Consider the following 20571-nt stretch of genomic DNA (forward strand, 5'->3'; position numbering starts at 1 on the left):
TGGGTGAACGCGCGAGAAGGTAAGGGGAACGGTTTTCACCCATGCTTTTCACTCTCTCATCAGTGTTTTTCACATTTATGCAGTCAGAACAGATGTAGTGTGTCTTACATGCAGATAGCATCAGAAATCCGTGCGATCTTAGCTTGCACTGTTGAATTAAACGCCTCCCCGTTCAGCACCATCTTCTCTCCTGAAGGGCGCTCTGCTCTGCTCGACCTCGATCCGCTCTGAAATGAGGCAAAAGGTTTTGCTAAATATTATATTGCTTTTGTTTTTTCAATTGGATTCTTGCGTTTTACAACGATACTTCCCATTTGGATGAATGGGATATAACGTTATGGCAACTAGATTATTATTTCACATCTATATACCACTCCGGCGACATGCCCTTCACGTTGCAACCGGGTTTGGCTAGATCTGAGCGAGAAAAACAGGTTCAACCGAGCAATCGGTTGATAATAATCACTACAAATACATGTTTGATAATAATCACTACGAATAAACGCTACCTTATAAATAGGCCTAATTGGTTTAAAAGTGTAGTCGCTACGAATAAATATTTGTGAATATTCGCTACAAAAGGTTTCTAATAATCGCTACCAAACGACTCGTTAAATGTTCGAGTTGTTCGAAACGTTCTTCATTCTGTTAACTCGAATCGTGTCGTCTTGACCAATGTAGCCTATCTGGTCAAATGATGGACGATTCAGTTACCAGGCCTCATAAACCTGTATTCCTTATTCATTTCGAGGAGCAAATGAGAGGTTATGATAATAACAATCCACAGTTACAATTTTTCATGTTTGAAAATATTTCCATATTACTCAAAATTTAGCAATGTTGTATTTTTTAGTGGCATGCAAATGCATTAATCTGATTGTCATGATATTAAAACAGTGTTTTATAAACATTTTACTAACCAGAACTTGGAATATTCATCTGGAATTAATGGAATGTTCACATTGATTTAATGTATTATGTGAATGTAAAAAAATAAAGCTATATTCATGCCAGCTTGGGAATTTCCTGTGGGTTTTACTTGTTAGCTTTGGATTTATAAATTCATTTTTGTGCTAAACATTACTTAAAGATATTTTTACCCTTTTTTCTACAAACACAAATTAATACTTGAAAAATATTTCTGAAGCCAAATAATAAAAATCATTGTATTATCAGAATATTAATCATTTGGAAAATAATGTGCTTGTCAGTGTTGCAGGCTGTTTAAGGTTTATATGTGTCAAGTTTGTAATACCGAATAAGAAATAATTTCCTTTATTATGGATGCTGGATCTAGCTTGTGTGCTAAATTGTGTTTATTCAAGTTATTTCATTATTACCAAGCTGTTTTACTAACCAAAGGAAAGTTTCACTTTCACATTGGAATATATTGGATACTGAGGTTATAACATCTTGTAGCCTATTATGAGCACTTACAGTGTTTCACTGCAGTGTGTGAATTTGTTGTGTTTTTACAGGTTTTAAAATATTAAAGTTTGACGTTGGTGATCTGAAAAAGAATCTCCATGGCAGGTGAGAGCATATAACTTTCTTAAACCAAGCTGAATTGTTAACGTATTCGACTACCATGGTATTATTGTAAGGTATTTCAAAGAATTGCATGGTCCTATCACGCTACATGTCAAAAGTACACTATGGTATGTTTTATTAGTGAACCAGGACTTTAATTTGTGTTTTTTCCCCCACAGAAAACAATTTCCCTCCTCTTCCACGGTTCATTCCACTGAAACCATGCTTTTACCAAGACTTCAACGAGATCCCAGACCACCAGCGTACAATGTGCAAACGACTGTATTACCTGTGGATATGTACGTTGATAAAAATATTTCAGCATTATATACTGTATTTATATATATATATATATATATATATATATATATATATATATATATGTATGTATGTATGTGATATTCTCATTGCATGTAATTTTATGTTCATTGTGGTGTCTGCACTGAGTAGATTACAATCATGTGGGTTTATTTGCCATCACAGTGTCTCCTTTGTTTTCAGTGTAAACATTGAGAGACACAGACGCACAAAAACTTGTTGATGTCAGTGCACATGTAAATACATGGGCCGTCATATTACTCTTGTGTTATCGTCCAGCTTACTATGCTATAATGAGAAGAGCAGTGTAGTATATTCACAAAATTCCTTTTATTTATTAGCACACTAATGGGAACTATTTTGAAACGGGAGTTGAGAAAGTAAGTGTTTGTTGAGATGATTGAATATTTGTATTAGTATCTAAACTGAATTCTAGATTTGAGTCAGATTACTACTTAGCAATTCGATTTAAGTCATTTTTTTGGTATCTGCCCTATTCCAGTAGATGTAATAATTTCAGTTTTCCTTGTAATGTATCCACCTACAACACCAAATTATGAAACAAATACAATATGACATATAGATGGTATTTAGACATTAATTATAACAAAATAAAAAATGTTTTTATTTTTATTTTTATGAATCCCCCCCCCCTCACAGTGAATAGTGCCACCCTAGCAGCAAACCTGATTGGCTGTCTAGCATGGATGTGTGGAGGGGGCGGGGCAACCAATTTTGGGATGTCCATTCTGTGGCTGATACTGTTCACCCCATGCTCATACGTGTGCTGGTTTAGGCCCATCTACAAGGCCTTCAAGTGAGTTCAAATAATGTTGAGCTGTTGCTTAAGAGATATTTTAAAATAGTCTTTGTTGTTATCATTGTGCACAGCCCTAATGCAGTTCACCTTTTCTTTCACAGGACGGACAGTTCTTTCAACTTCATGGCGTTCTTTTTTGTCTTCATGGCGCAAGTGGTGATCAGTATCATCCAGGCTGTTGGAATCCCAGGATGGGGAGTGTGGTAAGAACTGCTCATACTGATAGATAGATAGATAGATAGATAGATAGATATATAGATAGATAGATAGATAGATAGATAGATAGGTCAAAATAACCCACGGTTGGGTGTGTCCATATTTAACCCAGCATGAGTTTGCAAAACAACCCAAACTGGGTTATTTTCAACCCAGCAGTAGTGTAGATAGATACAGCAAATCTGGGTCAGTTCTAGTTGAGTAACCCTATAGAAACTCAAATGACTCATGTACTCACTTGCGTCACATAACATTTTTAGCACACATATATTTTAGTCTGTTTAGATTATATTTGGATGTTATGTCATATTCTGAATTTATACAGTCTTTTCATGTAGTTTAGTTTCTAACTACCTTGTTAATGAGGAGAATATGTCTTCTTTATGTGCTTGTATTGCAGTGGCTGGCTGGCCACCATCACTTTTTTCAGCACTAACATTGGCTCTGCTGTTGTTATGCTGATTCCAACCATAATGTTCACTGCCGTGGCTGTTCTCTCGTTCACTGCGCTCACCAAGGTATCTGTTTCTGTTCCGCCATCATTATTGTTTTGAATATACACAGGTCTCATGATATTTCCTGAAAGTCAAGAAATTACTAATTTATGGTTATACCTTAATATCAATGTGACGAGTGGGGCGGGGCCGAGGGATGTGGGAACACATCTTGAGTCCCACAGAGGAGATGGAAGGATATAAAACTGGAGCGACGACAGTGAAGGACGAGAGAAGCCCAGGCCTGGTCCTCTCTCGTCCTTCACTGTCGTCGCTCCAGTTTTATATCCTTCCATCTCCTCTGTGGGACTCAAGACCGGTGGTGGGTCGCAGGTGTAGCGGATTTCCCAATCACTCCACTGGCCTCACTCGTGTTCCCACATCCCTCGGCCCCGCCCCACTCCTCACAATCAACAATATTGTTTTTTCTGCAGAGTTTCTGAAGAGGGTCCTGTGCTCAGATTTACAAAAAAAAAGTTCTGCAATTTATTGATTATTGGTTGTATAAAAATAATGACTGGCATATCGGCTGCATTATGTAATTATACACAATTTAGTAACGTTATTGTTAACAATTATTAAAATTAATATACATTTCTATACTGTACATTATAATGTTGTCAGAAGTAATATTGCTTTACAACATTTAACTTTGTTTTTTGTTATTTTATACAAAATATTATAAAGTCATGTTGATTTTATTATTATTTTTGGATTATTATTTATTTAATATCCTCCATTTATCGGTTATTGGTTCTATGAAAATAATTATTGACATACATTTTAGCCACTATTTTTAATGTTTAAAAACACTAATAATCTAATAACATTAATCCTTAACAAGTTTACAAGTTTAACATTTTTTTACTATACATTATAATGTTGTGATGCCCAAATTCACTTTAAAACATTTGATTTTAGTAAGTGTTTTTATTATTATTTTAGACTAAATATTATATAATAATATCTGCCTTTTATCAGTTAATCATTGGCTTACATACTGTATCAGATACTTTTTTTAAATCTTTGAAAACACTAGTAAAACAGTAGTCTTTAATAAGTGTCTTTAGATTATTATTGACAATTGTGGTTGTTATTATTATTATTATTATTATTAAATATTTGCAAATTTTTTTTTGGTTATTGACTATTAACCAAATATCTATTTTAATAGCTCTATCCTCTTAATGCTGACAATTATCTAATTTATGGTCTATTTTTCTTAGGATTCCTGAGCAAAATAGATATTTTGTAGCAAAGTCTGTATATTAAACATCAAATACATTCTGGATATAACTGGATAAATTACTTGTCGCCTGGTTAGAACAAGTGATCTGCTGGGCAATAAAACTGTCTTCTGTTTCAGGTTCACAACTTGTACCGCGGCAGCGGGGGCAGCATGAGCAAGGCTCAGGAAGAATGGACCAGCGGCGCTTGGAAGAACCCTCATGTCCAGCAGGCAGCACAGCAGGCAGCTATGGGGGCTGCACAGGGGGCCGTGCAGGGTCAACAGTACTCAGCTGCCCCAACCTACAACTATGATGAGCCAATGTAGATCCTATTCATCCACAATGGGGGGAGGGGACAGAAACTGGGTATTTGGAGGGGGGTTCCAGAGGGATAAAGTCAGTGGTTGAAAAGGGGGGAAGGGAGAAAGTAAAGATAAGACAATTCGAATAAGTTTCCACCAGTACAACAATAGATAAGCTTTTGCTTAAACTGTTTTACAAGTGTGTGATAGTTTGGGTATGTCGGCAGGTTTAATGAACAGTTATTTCAAACAGTATTTCAAACATGGCTGAACTGGAGCACCAGAAAGGAAACATTCCAAAGCTCACTAGGTTTCCAGAGTTACTAGATTCTCAGATTCCTCTCTGTGGTAGTTGCAAACCACTTCTATATTTTGTTTAGGTGTTAGTATTCAAGAACACATTTCGACTATTTAGCAAACACATCTTTACTCTCACGTCTTAGAAATGTATGTTTTATGCACAAAGAGAAGAAATAATCAGCTTTTGGAAGTAAATTGACTGGCTGTTACTTGATTTTGCAGTTGAAAAAGTATAAACGCAGATAATGGAACGTTCTGAGAACTTTGGCAATGTTCTCTCAAAGTTCTGAACAAACGTTCTTCTAGTAATGTTCAATGTTCGTTCAAAGTTATCTGGTCTTTAACAATGTTCTCAAATGTTGTTAGCACAATGTTATTCATACACCATTCATGGAACGTTTTTCTTATAAAACGTTTCAGTTGGACATTCGTGTAATTTTTTATTTTTATTTTTTACTACTTTTCAGGGAACACATTCCCATAATTTTTGCAAAATGTTCAGTTTTGTATCACTAAGAAATGTTTTCAAAACATTCAAAAAAAACCTGTACATTTTGAACGTTTAGAGAACATTCAGAATTAACATTTTCACAACTTAACGGCAATGTTAGCAAAACGTTCTTAGAATTTTTTTTTTTTTAGCTGGGAAGTTTATAAACATCATATTGTTTCTTTTGAGCACTTAACATCAAGTGCAAGTACAAAGAATGTTTTTTTTTCATTTTCTGTGAAGGTGCGAGGAAAGCCATATTCTTACATTGTTTTAGTTGTTACGTATTTTCGTTTGTGTTAAAGGTTGTTGACGTTTTAGTGAATGTAGCTGTGTTTATTAACATTGTTTTCTTTACCTCAGGATTTAATCGTCTCATTTTACTGCTGATGTACTGTTGCTGAGGTTCGGCTAACGAAATTGATTGGACGAAATATTGTACATGTACATGTTGTACGTTTGTACATTAGTTGACTCAAATGCTCTCGAATAGACATAGTATTTAATCTGCTCTTAGCTACAGACTTGTTATATATCACAATCCATTATTATCTGAATCTGCGATGGAGGCAGAAATAGTGTCTGTTGGTTTGCGTATAATCTCAGATTGAATTTCAGTAATTTCTGTAAAATATGACTTCTGGGTGGTTTATTCCCCACTTGTTTAAACCATACAAGCAAAGCGTATTATGAAGTAATATTGTCTAAAGTACTAAATATGGTATCATATTAGTTATTAATTACTATCATAGTGATGTACCATAGTCCTTCACATCTCCCCAAACAAAGTTATGTCCATGTCTAACAATTTTTCTTTACATTTTCTGAAAATATTTTCTCAATTATGCATCGACAAGCAATTTCTGTGTGAAATTCCTGAATTACAGATATTTAGAGATTATTTAAACTCTTTCGGACCTGAAATTGTGGATTTGTAATATACAGTAGAGAATTTATTTAGATTTGTTGAATTCACAATCTGAGGAGCTGGTTAGTGATGAATAGATGCTTGACTGTGAAAGTGGGTCATAGTTATATGAAAATAAAGTATGAAATAGTTTTAAATAATAGTGTACAGTATATGTAATATGTCATCTCAATGTCTCTATCAAGGCTTGTAAAATACTTTCAGGAACTGTGAAGCATCAATACACCCATGTGTGATACTATTAATGATGTTTGGGGAGTTTTTCCTATGTGCTTTTTTGTTTCTGTAAAGGTCTTTTTGTTTAAATTTCGATAATGTGTGTATTTGGATGTTTTGAACGTATCTTGTTCCACAATGTGATGTTTAGTGCACTATTGTGAGGCTTGGTAAGACAGGACTTCCTGTGCAAAGCTTTGGCTGAGGTTCATTCCTAACTGATACCCATAGTCCTCTTGTGTCCTCTAGTGGACTGGATGTATAAAATGTACCTGTTTGTTTTCTGGCTGTAGCCTAATAAGAAAACATTGACAGAAGCAATATCGGTATCTGTCATGCATGATTTGATCACATCAACATGTGTGAATGTTATATTTCAGCCGCACCAGCAAAAGCTAAGGTCACTGTCCTTTCCAAGATCCAACATGTTTTCCTGTGCCCTGATCTCCCAAAAGTAGATAAAACCTTGTTCTACTGTAAACTTAAAATGAGTGGAACGATGCCAGTAGAGTAAAAGATAGTTGTCTTTGTATAATGAGTTGTGTGTGGTGCTTGGTAAATTTGTGAATTGAACCAAACCTTGTGCCATGTGTACAAAGGCACTCTGTATGTGTGTAGATGTTCATTATTTTGTCAAGTTTAAAGTGGAATGTATTGTTTACTTGAAGACAAGAACTACTGTCCAGTACATTTACAGGTTTCCATTTTTATTTCTCTTTTTATTTTTTTTATTTTTTTCTTGACTTACGACAGTCAAACATTTAAATTACTTTGTACTAATGACAATTTAGCCATAGTTTTCCCTCAGCTACTATATTTAGTGTACTTAATTAGTATTTAATGCAATGTTAACCCAAACATGTTTCTTGAGAAAAGCTATTCTTCAAAATCAATCAATCATGCAAACATGAAGCCCAATAGTTGTGATTTCAAAAGGTGGTTGGTTTTGAAGTTTGAGATTAATTGTTTTTTGGTTCATTTTGTATAACTTTTATATTATTTTGTCTCTCCCCGAGACCTGGTTTCACAGATGTTAAGTATGTTAAACCAGGATTTGGCCATAGTTCAATTAGACAATCTTGAGACAAATCTATGGTACCAACTTATTATTATTATTATTTTAAGGTATGTCAGTGCAAGTTTCTTTCCTATCTATCTATCTATCTATCTATCTATCTATCTATCTATCTATCTATCTATCTATCTATCTATCTATCTATCTATCTATCTATCAGTTAGCCGAAATAATATATAGGTAAAAAACAAACTTATTTTAGTTTAGCTACTTGCCAATTCAATTTCTCATTTTCATTTAGTTTAACTTTATGTACTTAAATAAATCAAATGAAAACATATTTTTTTATACATATATAGCAAAGTCTAATAAAAATTGACTTAATTAGCATTTAAATGAAAACAATATTAAACTTGGCTAATACTATCTTAAAACTAATTTAAAATATTCATAAAAACATGGTATCTCAATGCTTCTAAAATAACACTGCACCTTGTTATGAACATTATTGTTTTAATTGCACATCTGCCAGTAGATGGCACTAAAGGCCAGGGTGGATTGAATCTGGTCTCTACTTAATGAGAAAAGTATACTACCATACTAAAACACTGGCCTATCTACAGTTAATAGTATGAATACTCAGCATTATTTATTGTGTATGTATACTACACGACTTACTAAATTTACAAAAAGGTTGAAGTAATTCAGATACATATGAAGGAAAAAGGTTATGAAGGGCTTTGGAAGTGAGGGTTAGTATCTTAAAGACTGTAATGTCACCTGTCATTTTTAACATTTGCATCTTAAGTCATTGACTAAACTGATAAAATGTATACCAATGTATACAAACTTGAATAAAAATGCAAAATCAAACCATATTTAAATATGAGATGCTACAGTGCTACTCGTTGAATTAAACAGAAATTCGACATACTATCATTTGTAAACGATTTTTACTGATGCAGCATATCTTACTGAATGAAAGGCCTTGTTATAACATTTCACTGAAAACACTGAAGGTGCATTCAGTGAAAAGATAAATCAGGAACTATTTTTGTATCAGTCTTTTCAGAAAGAAGTACATTTAACTGAGACAAATATAAAAAAAATCTGAGCTGATATTCTTTTTTAAGGACAAGAATTCAGTCAGTAGTGAATGAAAACAAAACAAAACCATTTGCAGCACCATTTTGGGGTATTGAAATACGTTTCCTCCAACAGCTAGTTCTTAGCCCTAAATGCGTACATAAATTGGCACACAGGCAATTAGGATTAAATTAGCTTTCTGCAAATCTCAAAAGCTCAGCATTTAGCCCTCAGTTCCAACTTTTATTAAAATGTAGCACTTTAATAAATTTTTAATGTCTGTGAACATCCTGTGATTCAAAGTGTCAAGAATTTAAACAGCAACTGCAAAACAACTAAGAACATTTTCTAAAGCAAATGTGAGTAGTGCTTGAACACGCTAATTATGTGCACTGCAGTGCTAGTAGCAAAGGTGTTGCTATTTTTTATTTATTTATTTTACAGGGTTTGAGCGTTTGATTGCATTGTTTTGCAATTGCTATTGCGTTGCTTTGTGGTTGCTCATCTAATTGTATTGCTTTTTTGGTTGTTTAGGAGTTCTGAAAGTTTCAATGCATTGCTTTGTGAGTGCTGGTGTTCTGAACGTTTCATTCCGTTGCTTTATGGTTGCTAGGGTGTTCTGAGCATTTCATTGCATTGCTTTGTGGTTGCTCAGGTGTTCTAAACGTTTCACTGTGTTACCTAGTGATTGCTTTGGTCTTCCTGAATGTTTCATTACATTGCTTTGCAATTGCTATGGTCTTCTGAACGTTTCATTTCGTTGCTTTGTGATTGCTAGGGTATTCTGAATGTTTTATTATGTTTCTTTGCGATTGCTAGGGTATTCTGAACATTTTGTTCCATTGCTTTGTGATTGCTAGGGTATTCTGAACAATTCATTTCGTTACTTTGTGATTGCTAGGGTGTTCTGAATGTTTCATTGCATTGTTTTGCGATTGCTAGGATGTTCTGAGCATTTTACTACGTTGCTTTGTGATTGCTAAGATGTTCAGAGCATTTCATTGCGTTGCTTTGTGGTTACTCAAGCATTCTATATGTTTAATTGCGTTACTAATGTCGGGCCGGCAATACCATGAACCCCCAACTGCTCCCCGGGTGCCGCAGCATAAATTGCTGCCCACGGCTCCGCTCCGTGTGTGTGTGTTCACGGTGTGTGTGTGTGTGTGCATTTTGGATGGGTTAAATGCAGAGCACGAATTCTAAGTATAACCATACTTGGCTGTATGTCACGTCACTTTTTTTTCTTATAATATGTTTGTCTCTAGAAATGACACTTTTCCTTGCCTGTCTAAACATATGCAAGGCTAAAATTGTCCAAACACTCCAAAAAGTAATAGCACACCTCTCCCCATCAAGTCTCACTATTTGAAGTATCATTAATGTTCACAGCAAAAAAGGTTGCGTTACTTTTCCTCCCTACTGTGATCTCAAATTTGATCTGTTATTCTAGATGACTGTGTCTGGCACCATATGCCTGAATACACTTTTCAAAACAACTGCTTGTTTTGTGTTAAACCCTTTGTTTTTTCCTCAATATGTCTCATCAGAGTTCATACCTACAAAATAATGAGTGCTTTTGTTTGGGACAAGCCTCGCAGGATGTTTTGAAGAATCATTATAGAAAGGTAAATTAGAATTTCAAACTTGCTGACACAGCCCCCTGGTCGATTCGTGATTTGAAGAGACTAACAGGAAACTGAATACAGGAGACTGAAGCATCTCTTGCACATAATTATGGTTAGGGTGAGCGGTTCCCTTATGTACTTGCATCTGTTTTTGATTCATTACCGATCTAAATGGGATAATCTGGTCTGCTTCTATTGCTGCAGAGCCGGCACATTCAGGATTCACGAGCCTGCACTGCAACACTGAATTGAATTAATTTAGTTCCCCAACTGAGGTTGCAAGTGGCTGAAAAGATTTGCGCAGAGAGCAAGCTTGAAAGTGTACATGAATTGATGTGTCTGTCGGAAGTAGGATTGAAGTGACAGGACAAGGGTGAGTGGGACTAAAGAGTAGTGTGTGTATGGTAGCAAGAATGAAAGAGGTGGGAAGAGTTATGGAAGGGAGATCATAGAGAACGAATGCGGGTGTTTGAGGGAGAGTGAATGAGGGAGAGAGAGAGAGAGAGAGAGAAGGGGGAGGTTTCCTAAGTGCTTGTGCATCAGTGACTGATAGAGGACAACATTGCAAGAGAGGTGTTAAGCATGCATCCGTCTCTAGTGTTATCTGAGCGTGCTCAGATGGGGTAGGAGATATGCTGCATGGTATGAGGGCACAGTGGGAAAAGCCTGGCAACTCTGTGGAAGCTTTTTATAGACATATGGAGCAGCAATAAATCCCAACGACATAAATTCTGGACAAAGCCTCAAAAGCCAAGAGAAGACAAGCTACTGAAATTTTGGTGTGGGTTAGCTCAACTGGATATTCGGTACTCTCTTTGTCTGAGGGAGATGGTTCTTCATAGCAGTATCTGTCAGGATTGCCTCTGAGAGAAGCAATCTTTGGCTCATCCTCCCAGGTGTCCAATTGGAAGTGATCTTTTTCTGCCAGCTCGATTGGCAACGTGACTTGTTCTAACCATTCTTAGTGCACTTTTTGGATACATATTCTTTACATCAAATACTGATGGCTCCTGCACTGAAGGCTTTGTCATCAACAGAAAACACACTTTATGGTATACGTTTTTGAGAAAGTGGAGTTGCAACAGAGGATGCTTATGTGGATGTGGAGAATCGGTAAAAAGATTGACAGACGTCCCACATAAGGAAGCAGACTGACTTTCGGTATGTCACAAACCTCTCAAAATAGAAGTTCAAAAGGGTGTTTTATTTATTTATTTGCTAGCTGTCTTAAGAACAAAGCTTCTTTCATTCCAAAAATGATACCATTTGATTTCATTTTAACATCATACGGATAAGATCAAAGCTTTGCCGAGAACTGTTTGTTTCAGTGCTGAAACTATTCCAATTTTCTTGATGCTCTTTCTTTTTGAAAGTTTTCGTTTTGAATTTACTGAGAAATACTAGATATTCCTTGACTGATTTTAAAGTTTCCTAACATCAGCAAAAAAAAAAAAAAAAAAAAAAAAAACTATGCTAAGATGTTTGGAGCAGAGAATGGGCCTTTCATTCAGATAGGGTCAAACAACACTGTGGTGGGCTTCAGACATGAAGACCAGTGTCCAGTCCCCTCCTGGCTGCCGCTGCTGCTGTCGTCCCTATGTGAAGGATGTTTCACGGCACTGTGCTAGGACCACTTGAACCGAGCCAGAGCCCTGACGGGAGAGCAGAGATCCGCAGGCACATTAAGATGGTCATGGAACAGCTGGAGGAAGTTCTTGCTGAACTCAAGGACGTGGCAAAAGAGCTCCGGGAGGTAAGGCACACATTACAAGCCCACTTTGAAGGTTAAATTAGAGATTTGTTAAAAGGCACGGACTGACAGGGAGATTTAGTTTGTGAAAAATTGTAGGCTATAACCCAAGGATGTCCAATCCTGCTCCTGGAGGGCCGATGTCTTGCAGAGTTTGGCTCCAACCTACCCCAAACACACTTGCCTGGAAGTTTCTTGCAGTTCTTAAGACCTTGATTTGCTGGTTCTGGTGTTGTATTAGGATTGGTTATCGCTGCAGGTTAATGGTCCTCTAGGAGCAGGATTATCTTTTTGCTTTATTTAGAAAGGAAAGTATTCACTGAAAGTATTCACGGAAGCAAACTGGGAGAGAGGTGGGGACGGGATCCAAAAAATAAATAAATAAAAAAAATCCATAGGTTGGACTTGAACTTGGGTCACTCAAAGTGTAACTGCATAACATGTCTGAGCAATGCCCAGAAGGTTTTCGGCTCTGAAAGGACAAACTCTTTTTTAACCCCACAAGGGGCACTATAAAAGCTACCACCATTGTGCACCTAAACAAGGCACTGATCCCTACATTCTGCAGGGTAAGACCTGAAATATATCCAAGTATGGATATGTTTCTAGCTATAATTTCATACAGCACATTGCATTATGAAATTTGTTTAAAAAAGCAATTCATAGCACAACGCAAGTCTCCATTATCATTCTTAAAGTTGCTATACCATTGTAAAAATGACATCCGAAGTTACCTAAACACCCGGTTGTTAACTCTATCACTGCCTTGTGTACTAGAGTTTGTTACCATATCAGTAACCCAGCAATGATGGGACTTTGATACTGCAATGCACTGGCAAGCATTCACGTTAATGTTTAAGCGATACAATAATGCATACTGTACTTTCATAGAGTTTGTTTCCTGACTCTACAAAAACCAATAGACACAACCACAGTGGGCATGTTTCACACTTTCATGCCCCTGTGATACGTCCACCTAGGGGCTGTTGACTGGACAGATTATCAAACAAACAGCAACCAACAGATAGATTAACAAGGAGAAAGACTTGCAGGATGACACCCCCATACAAGCAAGACGTCATCTGTGATGCCTAATTATCACCAGACGAATCAGACAATAGGCAAGTATGTGCGGGAGCGTATCTGATTTTCTCATCTTCTCACCTGTCAGCGTCTCATCTCTTTCGCAGTTATCTCCCTGTGTGCTGGGGGACTGCTTTCAGCATTATGTGAGAGGACATCTCCTTAATTAATCTCTTTCCTCGGGTGGATAGCTATCTGCCTCATTACTGTCTATGAGTCTATAAGTGTCCAAGACTGGAATTTGTCTCATCATCTCAGTCACAGCTCCACTGGATTTGTCTCATTCGTCTCCTTGGCCAAGTTCGGGCGTCACCGGTAGCTCTGCCGCTCTTGCCTGAGTTAACACCTCCATCTGTCACTCACACCTTGCAGCAGAGCCTTCTTGTTACTACTGACATCTTGTTATGGTTATTAGTTTTGCCACACGCTCATCTGTCTTTCAGCTGTCTCTTATTCCACGGATAACAGCCAAACATTTGTCAGGATTCTGAATTCTTTACTGCCAAGTGTAACCAGTACACTGCTCCCTTACAAAAACTTGCTTAATCAACATGCAGAGTTATGATGTCATATGTTTTTTTATTTGCATTTGAGTAATTAAATAATTTGATCATGCTTTCAGCTAGCAATAAAAATGTGCAGTACTTTCAGCTCTGTTTCACACATTTAATCATGTTTTAACCAATTCTGTAGAATTCTACTGATTTCTCGACAAAAACAGCACATCCACAGATCCCATACCTTCTTTATATTCTATTGTATACATGAAATATATCAAAAATTCAAAAGTTTCTAATAAGTTGCCAAGCTACACTTTTTTAAAAAAGTTTTTTTTTTTGTAAGTTTCGTAGTGTTGCTTTTTCAAAAGTGCTTGAGCACTAAGGTAGCTCACACACTACTTTAAAATCCATTTAAACAACTTAAGAGGTTGCTTTATTTTAAATGACGTGACAAGACAATCAATAATCAACTCTGTAATAATCAAAATGAGTAATTCGCATTTAGAAAACACTTATGTCACTGTATCTTTATGAGTCTAGAATATAGTGAGTAGAACTAAGTTAAAAGGACTTTATTTCATCAGAATGCATGGCTACTATTAAATGTAGAAAGACATTTTTCCTATGCATAGTTAACTAGCCAAACCTTGAGCTCTTTTGGTAAACAGCTTTTCTGTAGCTCAAACTGTAGAACTTGCTGCTTACAAAACTAAGGCAACATTAGCTTATAAAACATAATGTACCTTGAATGCTATGGAAATGGATTTGGATTAAAAGGGTTGTCAAATGCAAAAATATACATAAGAAAATAGATATGATAGTGTATATGGAGATTACTTGAAGAGGAAATATATAGGGAAGGCAGTGATACATGATGAAAAATGTATGAGTTTAGAATCTAGTTTTGAAACTAATGGTTTCTGTCAGATGTTTTTGAGTTTCCAGCCAGACTCCAGGTAAAAATCAATTGCACAAGAAGCCCAGTGGTGGTGATGGGTTTGTTTCCTACTGCTTTCAAATCAGGCTTTCTCTCAAAATTAGTCAATCACTTGTTCTGACTCACACTCATCTTTTGGCAATGATCTGACTCTAAGACCAGGGGTTCTGCAAGAAAGATTAATGTGAGACAAATCAGATAAAAAAGGGTATGGGCTCTAACTTTTAGAATGCGGCAATGTGGATTGATGTAATTGGCAAATGTGGTGCACTGCAAATTCAAACAAGCATTAGAATAGCATTGCCTTACTAAACTGCCTTTAAATTGCAGGAGGCATCGTGCAAATCAAAACATCAAATTAATATTATTCAAGATATCCTAGTTTTTTGTACACAGATAACAGTTACATTTATTTTGTAATTAAATTACATAATGCCATTTCATGTAACTGGTTACTCCCCAACACTGGTGTTGCATACGCAGTTACTGAGCTACAGGAATGTGTGTCATTTGCATGTGTACAAGGGCAAAGCATGCAGCAAGTGCACTAGCCACTTGTTATAAGCAGTGCCTTCCACAACATTCACAACACATGAGGATTTCTATAGGTCACCATTTCTGCTTTGCAAGTTGTGCAAGTCTCCATAAGTCAAACCGCCCTTCAAGGTAGCGACTGTTTCAGCTGGTCCCAATCGAGCAGCACTCTGATCTCCAATCAGTTAGTGTGCAGTTGGCAGAAATGCATTAAACATGAACTGTCTGACAGTAGCGCACAGGGCACAACCCCACTTTCAGTGAAGTCCCCAAAATGTATTTATCTGATAATGGCTTATTGTACTTGGCAGAGCTCGATACAGTACATATTTGCAAATACAGTACGTAATGTTCGTACAGCCCTTGCTTGTGTGCACTGCATATTTCAATTCAAGCAGTGCTCTATCATCAAAATCCTGAGAAATCAAACGTAACTGTCATAAATCATGTACTAAGCTGCTTAACATTGACAAGAGTCAACATAATGTCTTTTCAGTCATATGATTTTATTTTGAAAAATATCCTGTAATATATAACCATTTATGCATGTTATAATCTTGATTAAAATCTTTATGCCTTTACACCTGTGCGTTGTTTTGTTTTGAATTGTGAGAACTAGCCTTGAGACCCTGCTCGGAAAAGAGTTGGGCAAAGCAAGCAAAGGAATATTGATAAGCGTATGGTTGAGGTCTTATGTAAGATGCAGCTACTAGCACAGCAGGACAAATTCCCTTCAGCACAAACAGATACTAAATATTCCAATGCCACTGGGTGAAATGGGGTGAGATGGAAAACATAAAGATAGAAAGGATATATGTACAAAGAGTATATAGAGTGTTCTGGCTTTTTGCTGGTGGTTTATTTACATTGTTAAAAGAGTGCACCCCAAAATCTCTATAATATTCTGGTCAATAAATATGGCTTACTGTACGTTCCTACTTGAAATACAGGATTTTTACAGCACATGGCAATTCTATTCTATTATATATATATATATATATATATATATATATTTCTATAATATTTAGTGGCTAATTTGTATGAATTCAATTGAGTTTATTCCTATGTTTTTTTTTTTTGTACAGTCTGCTTATATCCAAAGGCCAATTTCTCTCAAATATCGTTCACAAATCTGTCTAAATCTGTGTTAGTGAGCACTTATCCTTTGCTGAGATAATCCATCCACCCCACAGGTGTGGCATATCAAGATGCTGATTAGACAGCATGATTATTGCTCAGGTGTGCCTTAGGCTGGCCACTATAAAAGACTACTCTGAAATGTGCAGTTTTATCACACAGCACAATGCCACAGATGTTGTAAGTTTTAAGGGAGCATGCAATTTGCATGCTGACTGCATTAATGTCCACCTGAGCTGTTGGCCATGAATTGAATGTTAATTTCTCTACCATATGCCGTCTGTAAAGGCATTTCAGTTAATTTGGCAGTACTTCCAACCAGCCTTACCATGGCAGACCACGTGTAACCACACCAGCCCAGGACCTCCACATCCAGCATCTTCACCTCCAAGATCTTCTGAGACCAGCCAACCCGACAGCTGCTGCAACAATCGGTTTGCATAACCAAAGAATTTCTGCACAAGCTGTCTCAGGGAAGCTCATCTGCATGATCGTCATACTCATCGGGGTCTCTACCTGACTGCAGTTCGTCGCCGTAACCAACTTTAGTGGGCAAATGCTTACATTCGATGGTATCTGGCACTCTGAAGAGGTGTTCTCTTCACGGATGAATCCCAGTTTTCACTGTACAGGGCAGATGGCAGACAGCTTTTATGGCATTGTGTGGGTGAGCGGTTTGATGATGTCAACATTGTGGATCGAGTTGCCCATGGTGGCGGTGGGGTTATGGTATGGGCAGGCATAAGTTATGGACAACGAACACAAGTGAATTTTATTGATGGCATTTTGAATGCACAGAGATACCGTGACGAGATCCTGAGGCCCATTGTTGTGCCATTCATCCACGACCATCACCTTATGTTGCAGCATGATAATGCACAGCCCCATGTTGCATGGATCTGTACTCAATTCCTGGAAGCTGAAAACATCCCAGTTCTTGCATGGCCAGCATACTCACCAGACATGGAAGTTGTGCCCTAATGGTTAGAGAGTTGGACTCGCAATCGAAAGGTTGTGAGTTCGAGTCTTGGGCCGGCAGGAATTGTAGGTGGTGGGAGTGCATGTACAGTGCTCTCTCCACCCTCAATACCATGATTTAGGTGCTCTTGAGCAAGGCATCGAACCCCCAATTGCTCCCCGGGCGCCGCAGCATAAATGGCTGCCCACTGCTCCGGGTGTGTGTTCACAGTGTGTGTGTGTGTGTGTTCACTGCTCTGTGTGTGTGCACTTCGGATGGGTTAAATGCAGAGCACGAATTCTGAGTATGGGTCACCATACTTGGCTGAATGTCACGTCACTTTTCATGTTACCCATTGAGCATGTTTAGGATCCTCTGGATCAGCGTGTTCAAGTTCCTGCCAATATCCAGCAACTTCACACAGACATTGAAGAGGAGTGGACCAACGTCCCACAGGCCACAATCAACAACCTGATCAACTCTATGTGAAGGAGATGTGTTGTACTGCGTGAGGCAAATGGTGGTCACAACAGATACTGACTGGTTTTTGGACACCCCACGGACTGGTACAGTAAAACTGCACATTTTAGACTGGCCTTTTATTGTGACCAGCCTTAGGCACACCTGTGCAATAATCATGCTGTCTAATCAGCATCTTGATATGCCACACCTGTGAGGTGGATGGATTATCTCGGCAAAGGAGAAGTGCTCACTAACACAGATTTAGACAGATTTGTGAACAATATTTGAGAGAAATAGGCCTTCTGTGTACATAGAAAAAGTCTTCGATCTTTGAGTTCAGCTCATGAAAAATGGGGGCAAAAACAAAAATGTTGTGTTGTGTTTTATATTGATATTTTGGGGGTTTACATTATGCTGAACAGTGGAGATTGTGCTCATGTTGAGTACTGATAAAGTCCTGTATTCAATATTGCTTCACTTAGTGAGACATTACTGCTGAAATGCCAGCGTAGTGATCTACTTTTTCTTGTACTTCCTGACAAAATCATGCTATATATAATAATAAAACAGTATATTTAGCATGCTAGTAGAAAACTGAAAGAACTTTGGCATGTCTCAGTTTTCTGTTACAGTTCCCACTAAACAAAAGATCTGAGTTGAGTATATGTGGCAATTTCATGGATTCAGGAAGCAACTGAAATGAAGAGATAATTGAACCAAAAGTCATCATCTTTTTCTCACCCTCATGTTATTCCAAATCTGTATGACTTTTCTTTTTCTGAGGAACACAAGCAGACCAGACCCAATTGATATTGTATGGACTCATTATATGATATTGTATTAAAGAAAGAAAGTCAAACAGGTTTGAAAAGACATGAGGGTCAGTAAATGATTACAGAATTTTCATTTGTGGGTGAACTAAGATTCAGATTTTTCCAGACATGTACTAAATTTTCTCTTTTTCTTCTATTCAGGTTGTGGCACAGATTGACAAGTTAACATCAGATATCGACCTCGACTCAGACGATGACCTGACACTAGTGTGTTGCAACGAAGACCGTGGTGACCTCTTGCACAATGAGACATTATCCGACAACCACTTACTACACATCCCTCTGCTAGACACAGTCTGTAACCCAACCACAGCCAAGAAACAAGAGCTCTACCGCAGGAGCTGTGGAGACTTGCCTGCCCTCAATGGACCATTAAAGGCCGCAAAAAGCCCTAAAGCGTCCTGGCTCTTTGGATCTGGAGGACAACTCCATTACTATGACAAGACGCTATATCACGCGTTGTGCTGTGACGATGATGATTACACCGAAGATCGAAGTGGAATGAGATCATCAAGGCTGTCGTCCACCGATTCTCTGTTTTCATCTTCACCTCCGAGGTTTCTGACGTCCAGATGTAATCGTAAAACTTACTCCAGCCTGGACTCGAAGAAAATAGCTCTCCGTAGCTGCAGTACGCAAACTGTTTCCGATAAAAGCACACAAACTCACTTCCCATACATTCCAGTCAAAAAAAGAGATTCAAGTGACTACAAGAACTGAAACGTTCTGCAAGCGCCCCTAATTGAAACATCTGTCATTAATTTATCACCCTCATGCTGCTCTGAAACCATATGACTTTCCTTTTTCGGTGGAAGGCAGAAGTCTTTCTGCTATAATAGAAGTGAAGCTGAAATGTATGGGATTTAAATCCTGCCATGATTCAAAACTGAAAATACAGTTCTGAAAGATTGAAACTAAGTGTTTGAAAACTCAAAATCTTACAAAAAAAGTTTTGCAAGATCGAAAAATAAGATTTGCAAGCTTGCAAAATGTAAAAAAATAAAAATATCTCTGCAAACATTGTTGTTTTTGAGATTGAATTTTTTTTTTGAAACTCTGAAAACAGAGCTTTGCAGGCTTGCAAAGTGGTAAAAAAATTACATCTCTTCAAACATAATTTTGTTTTTGAGTTTTCCCTCTTCAGAAGTGCAACACTCTTTTTTATGGTGTTGTGCAATCATTTTTTCAGAGTTTCGAATTTGTCACTGTTCTCCCAGTGTATAGTTTGTTTTCAAGATTTGAAACCTTGTAAATAGTGATTTGAAAACTGGTGTGCGAATAGGTGAAAAAAAAAGTTTTGAAACTCTAAAAACTGAGGTTCGAAAGGGCGAAACTTATTACATTACATTACATTTGCACTCCTATTGCAGACAATTTTTTTTAGAGCTGAGTTTACAACACCCACTTTGCGGAGATACGCCCACACAGTTGCGAGCCTGCAACTCACATGATTTGTGGCAGCGTTGTCATGCAGCTCTGCTCTGAAACTCTGAAACTCAGAGCGAAAATGAAGCTTTGCAACCTCGCAAATGTAATGTAATGTAATAAGTTTCGCCCTTTCGAACCTCAGTTCCCTTTCATAGGTCACTTTGATGCTGCGGTGACGTCACCGTATGGGAACACCCCTCCGTGTGACGAATGTCTGAAGCCCTATACCATCCCGCCAATCCTATTGGCCAAATAGCGCTTGGCACCACCCCACGCATGCGTACGCATCGTATACCTGGGTGCCGCGCGCTATTTCGCTCAAATTTAATTTCCTTCAGGAAAGCGAATCATCTGTGCCCTAGGAATCATCTCGCATTCTC

At 37.5% G+C, this 20571-nt stretch overlaps 2 protein-coding genes across 2 annotated transcripts; both read left to right on the forward strand.

The window, feature by feature from the left end:
- The first annotated feature begins 152 nt into the window (after nucleotides 1-152).
- Nucleotides 153-7537, forward strand: LOC132133125 (secretory carrier-associated membrane protein 5). Its single transcript, XM_059545855.1, has 7 exons — nucleotides 153-232; nucleotides 1479-1533; nucleotides 1710-1829; nucleotides 2509-2665; nucleotides 2770-2871; nucleotides 3285-3402; nucleotides 4745-7537. Exons 2-7 carry the CDS (start codon nucleotides 1527-1529, stop codon nucleotides 4931-4933), a joined length of 693 nt encoding a protein of 230 aa, XP_059401838.1. The 5' UTR covers nucleotides 153-232; nucleotides 1479-1526; the 3' UTR covers nucleotides 4934-7537.
- A 3329-nt stretch (nucleotides 7538-10866) lies between these two features.
- Nucleotides 10867-19563, forward strand: LOC132133697 (inhibitory synaptic factor 1-like). Its single transcript, XM_059546613.1, has 2 exons — nucleotides 10867-12322; nucleotides 18905-19563. Exons 1-2 carry the CDS (start codon nucleotides 12176-12178, stop codon nucleotides 19481-19483), a joined length of 726 nt encoding a protein of 241 aa, XP_059402596.1. The 5' UTR covers nucleotides 10867-12175; the 3' UTR covers nucleotides 19484-19563.
- Nucleotides 19564-20571: the final 1008 nt, after the last annotated feature.

This window comes from Carassius carassius, chromosome 50, assembly GCF_963082965.1.
Source record: "Carassius carassius chromosome 50, fCarCar2.1, whole genome shotgun sequence".
NCBI lineage: Eukaryota > Metazoa > Chordata > Actinopteri > Cypriniformes > Cyprinidae > Carassius > Carassius carassius.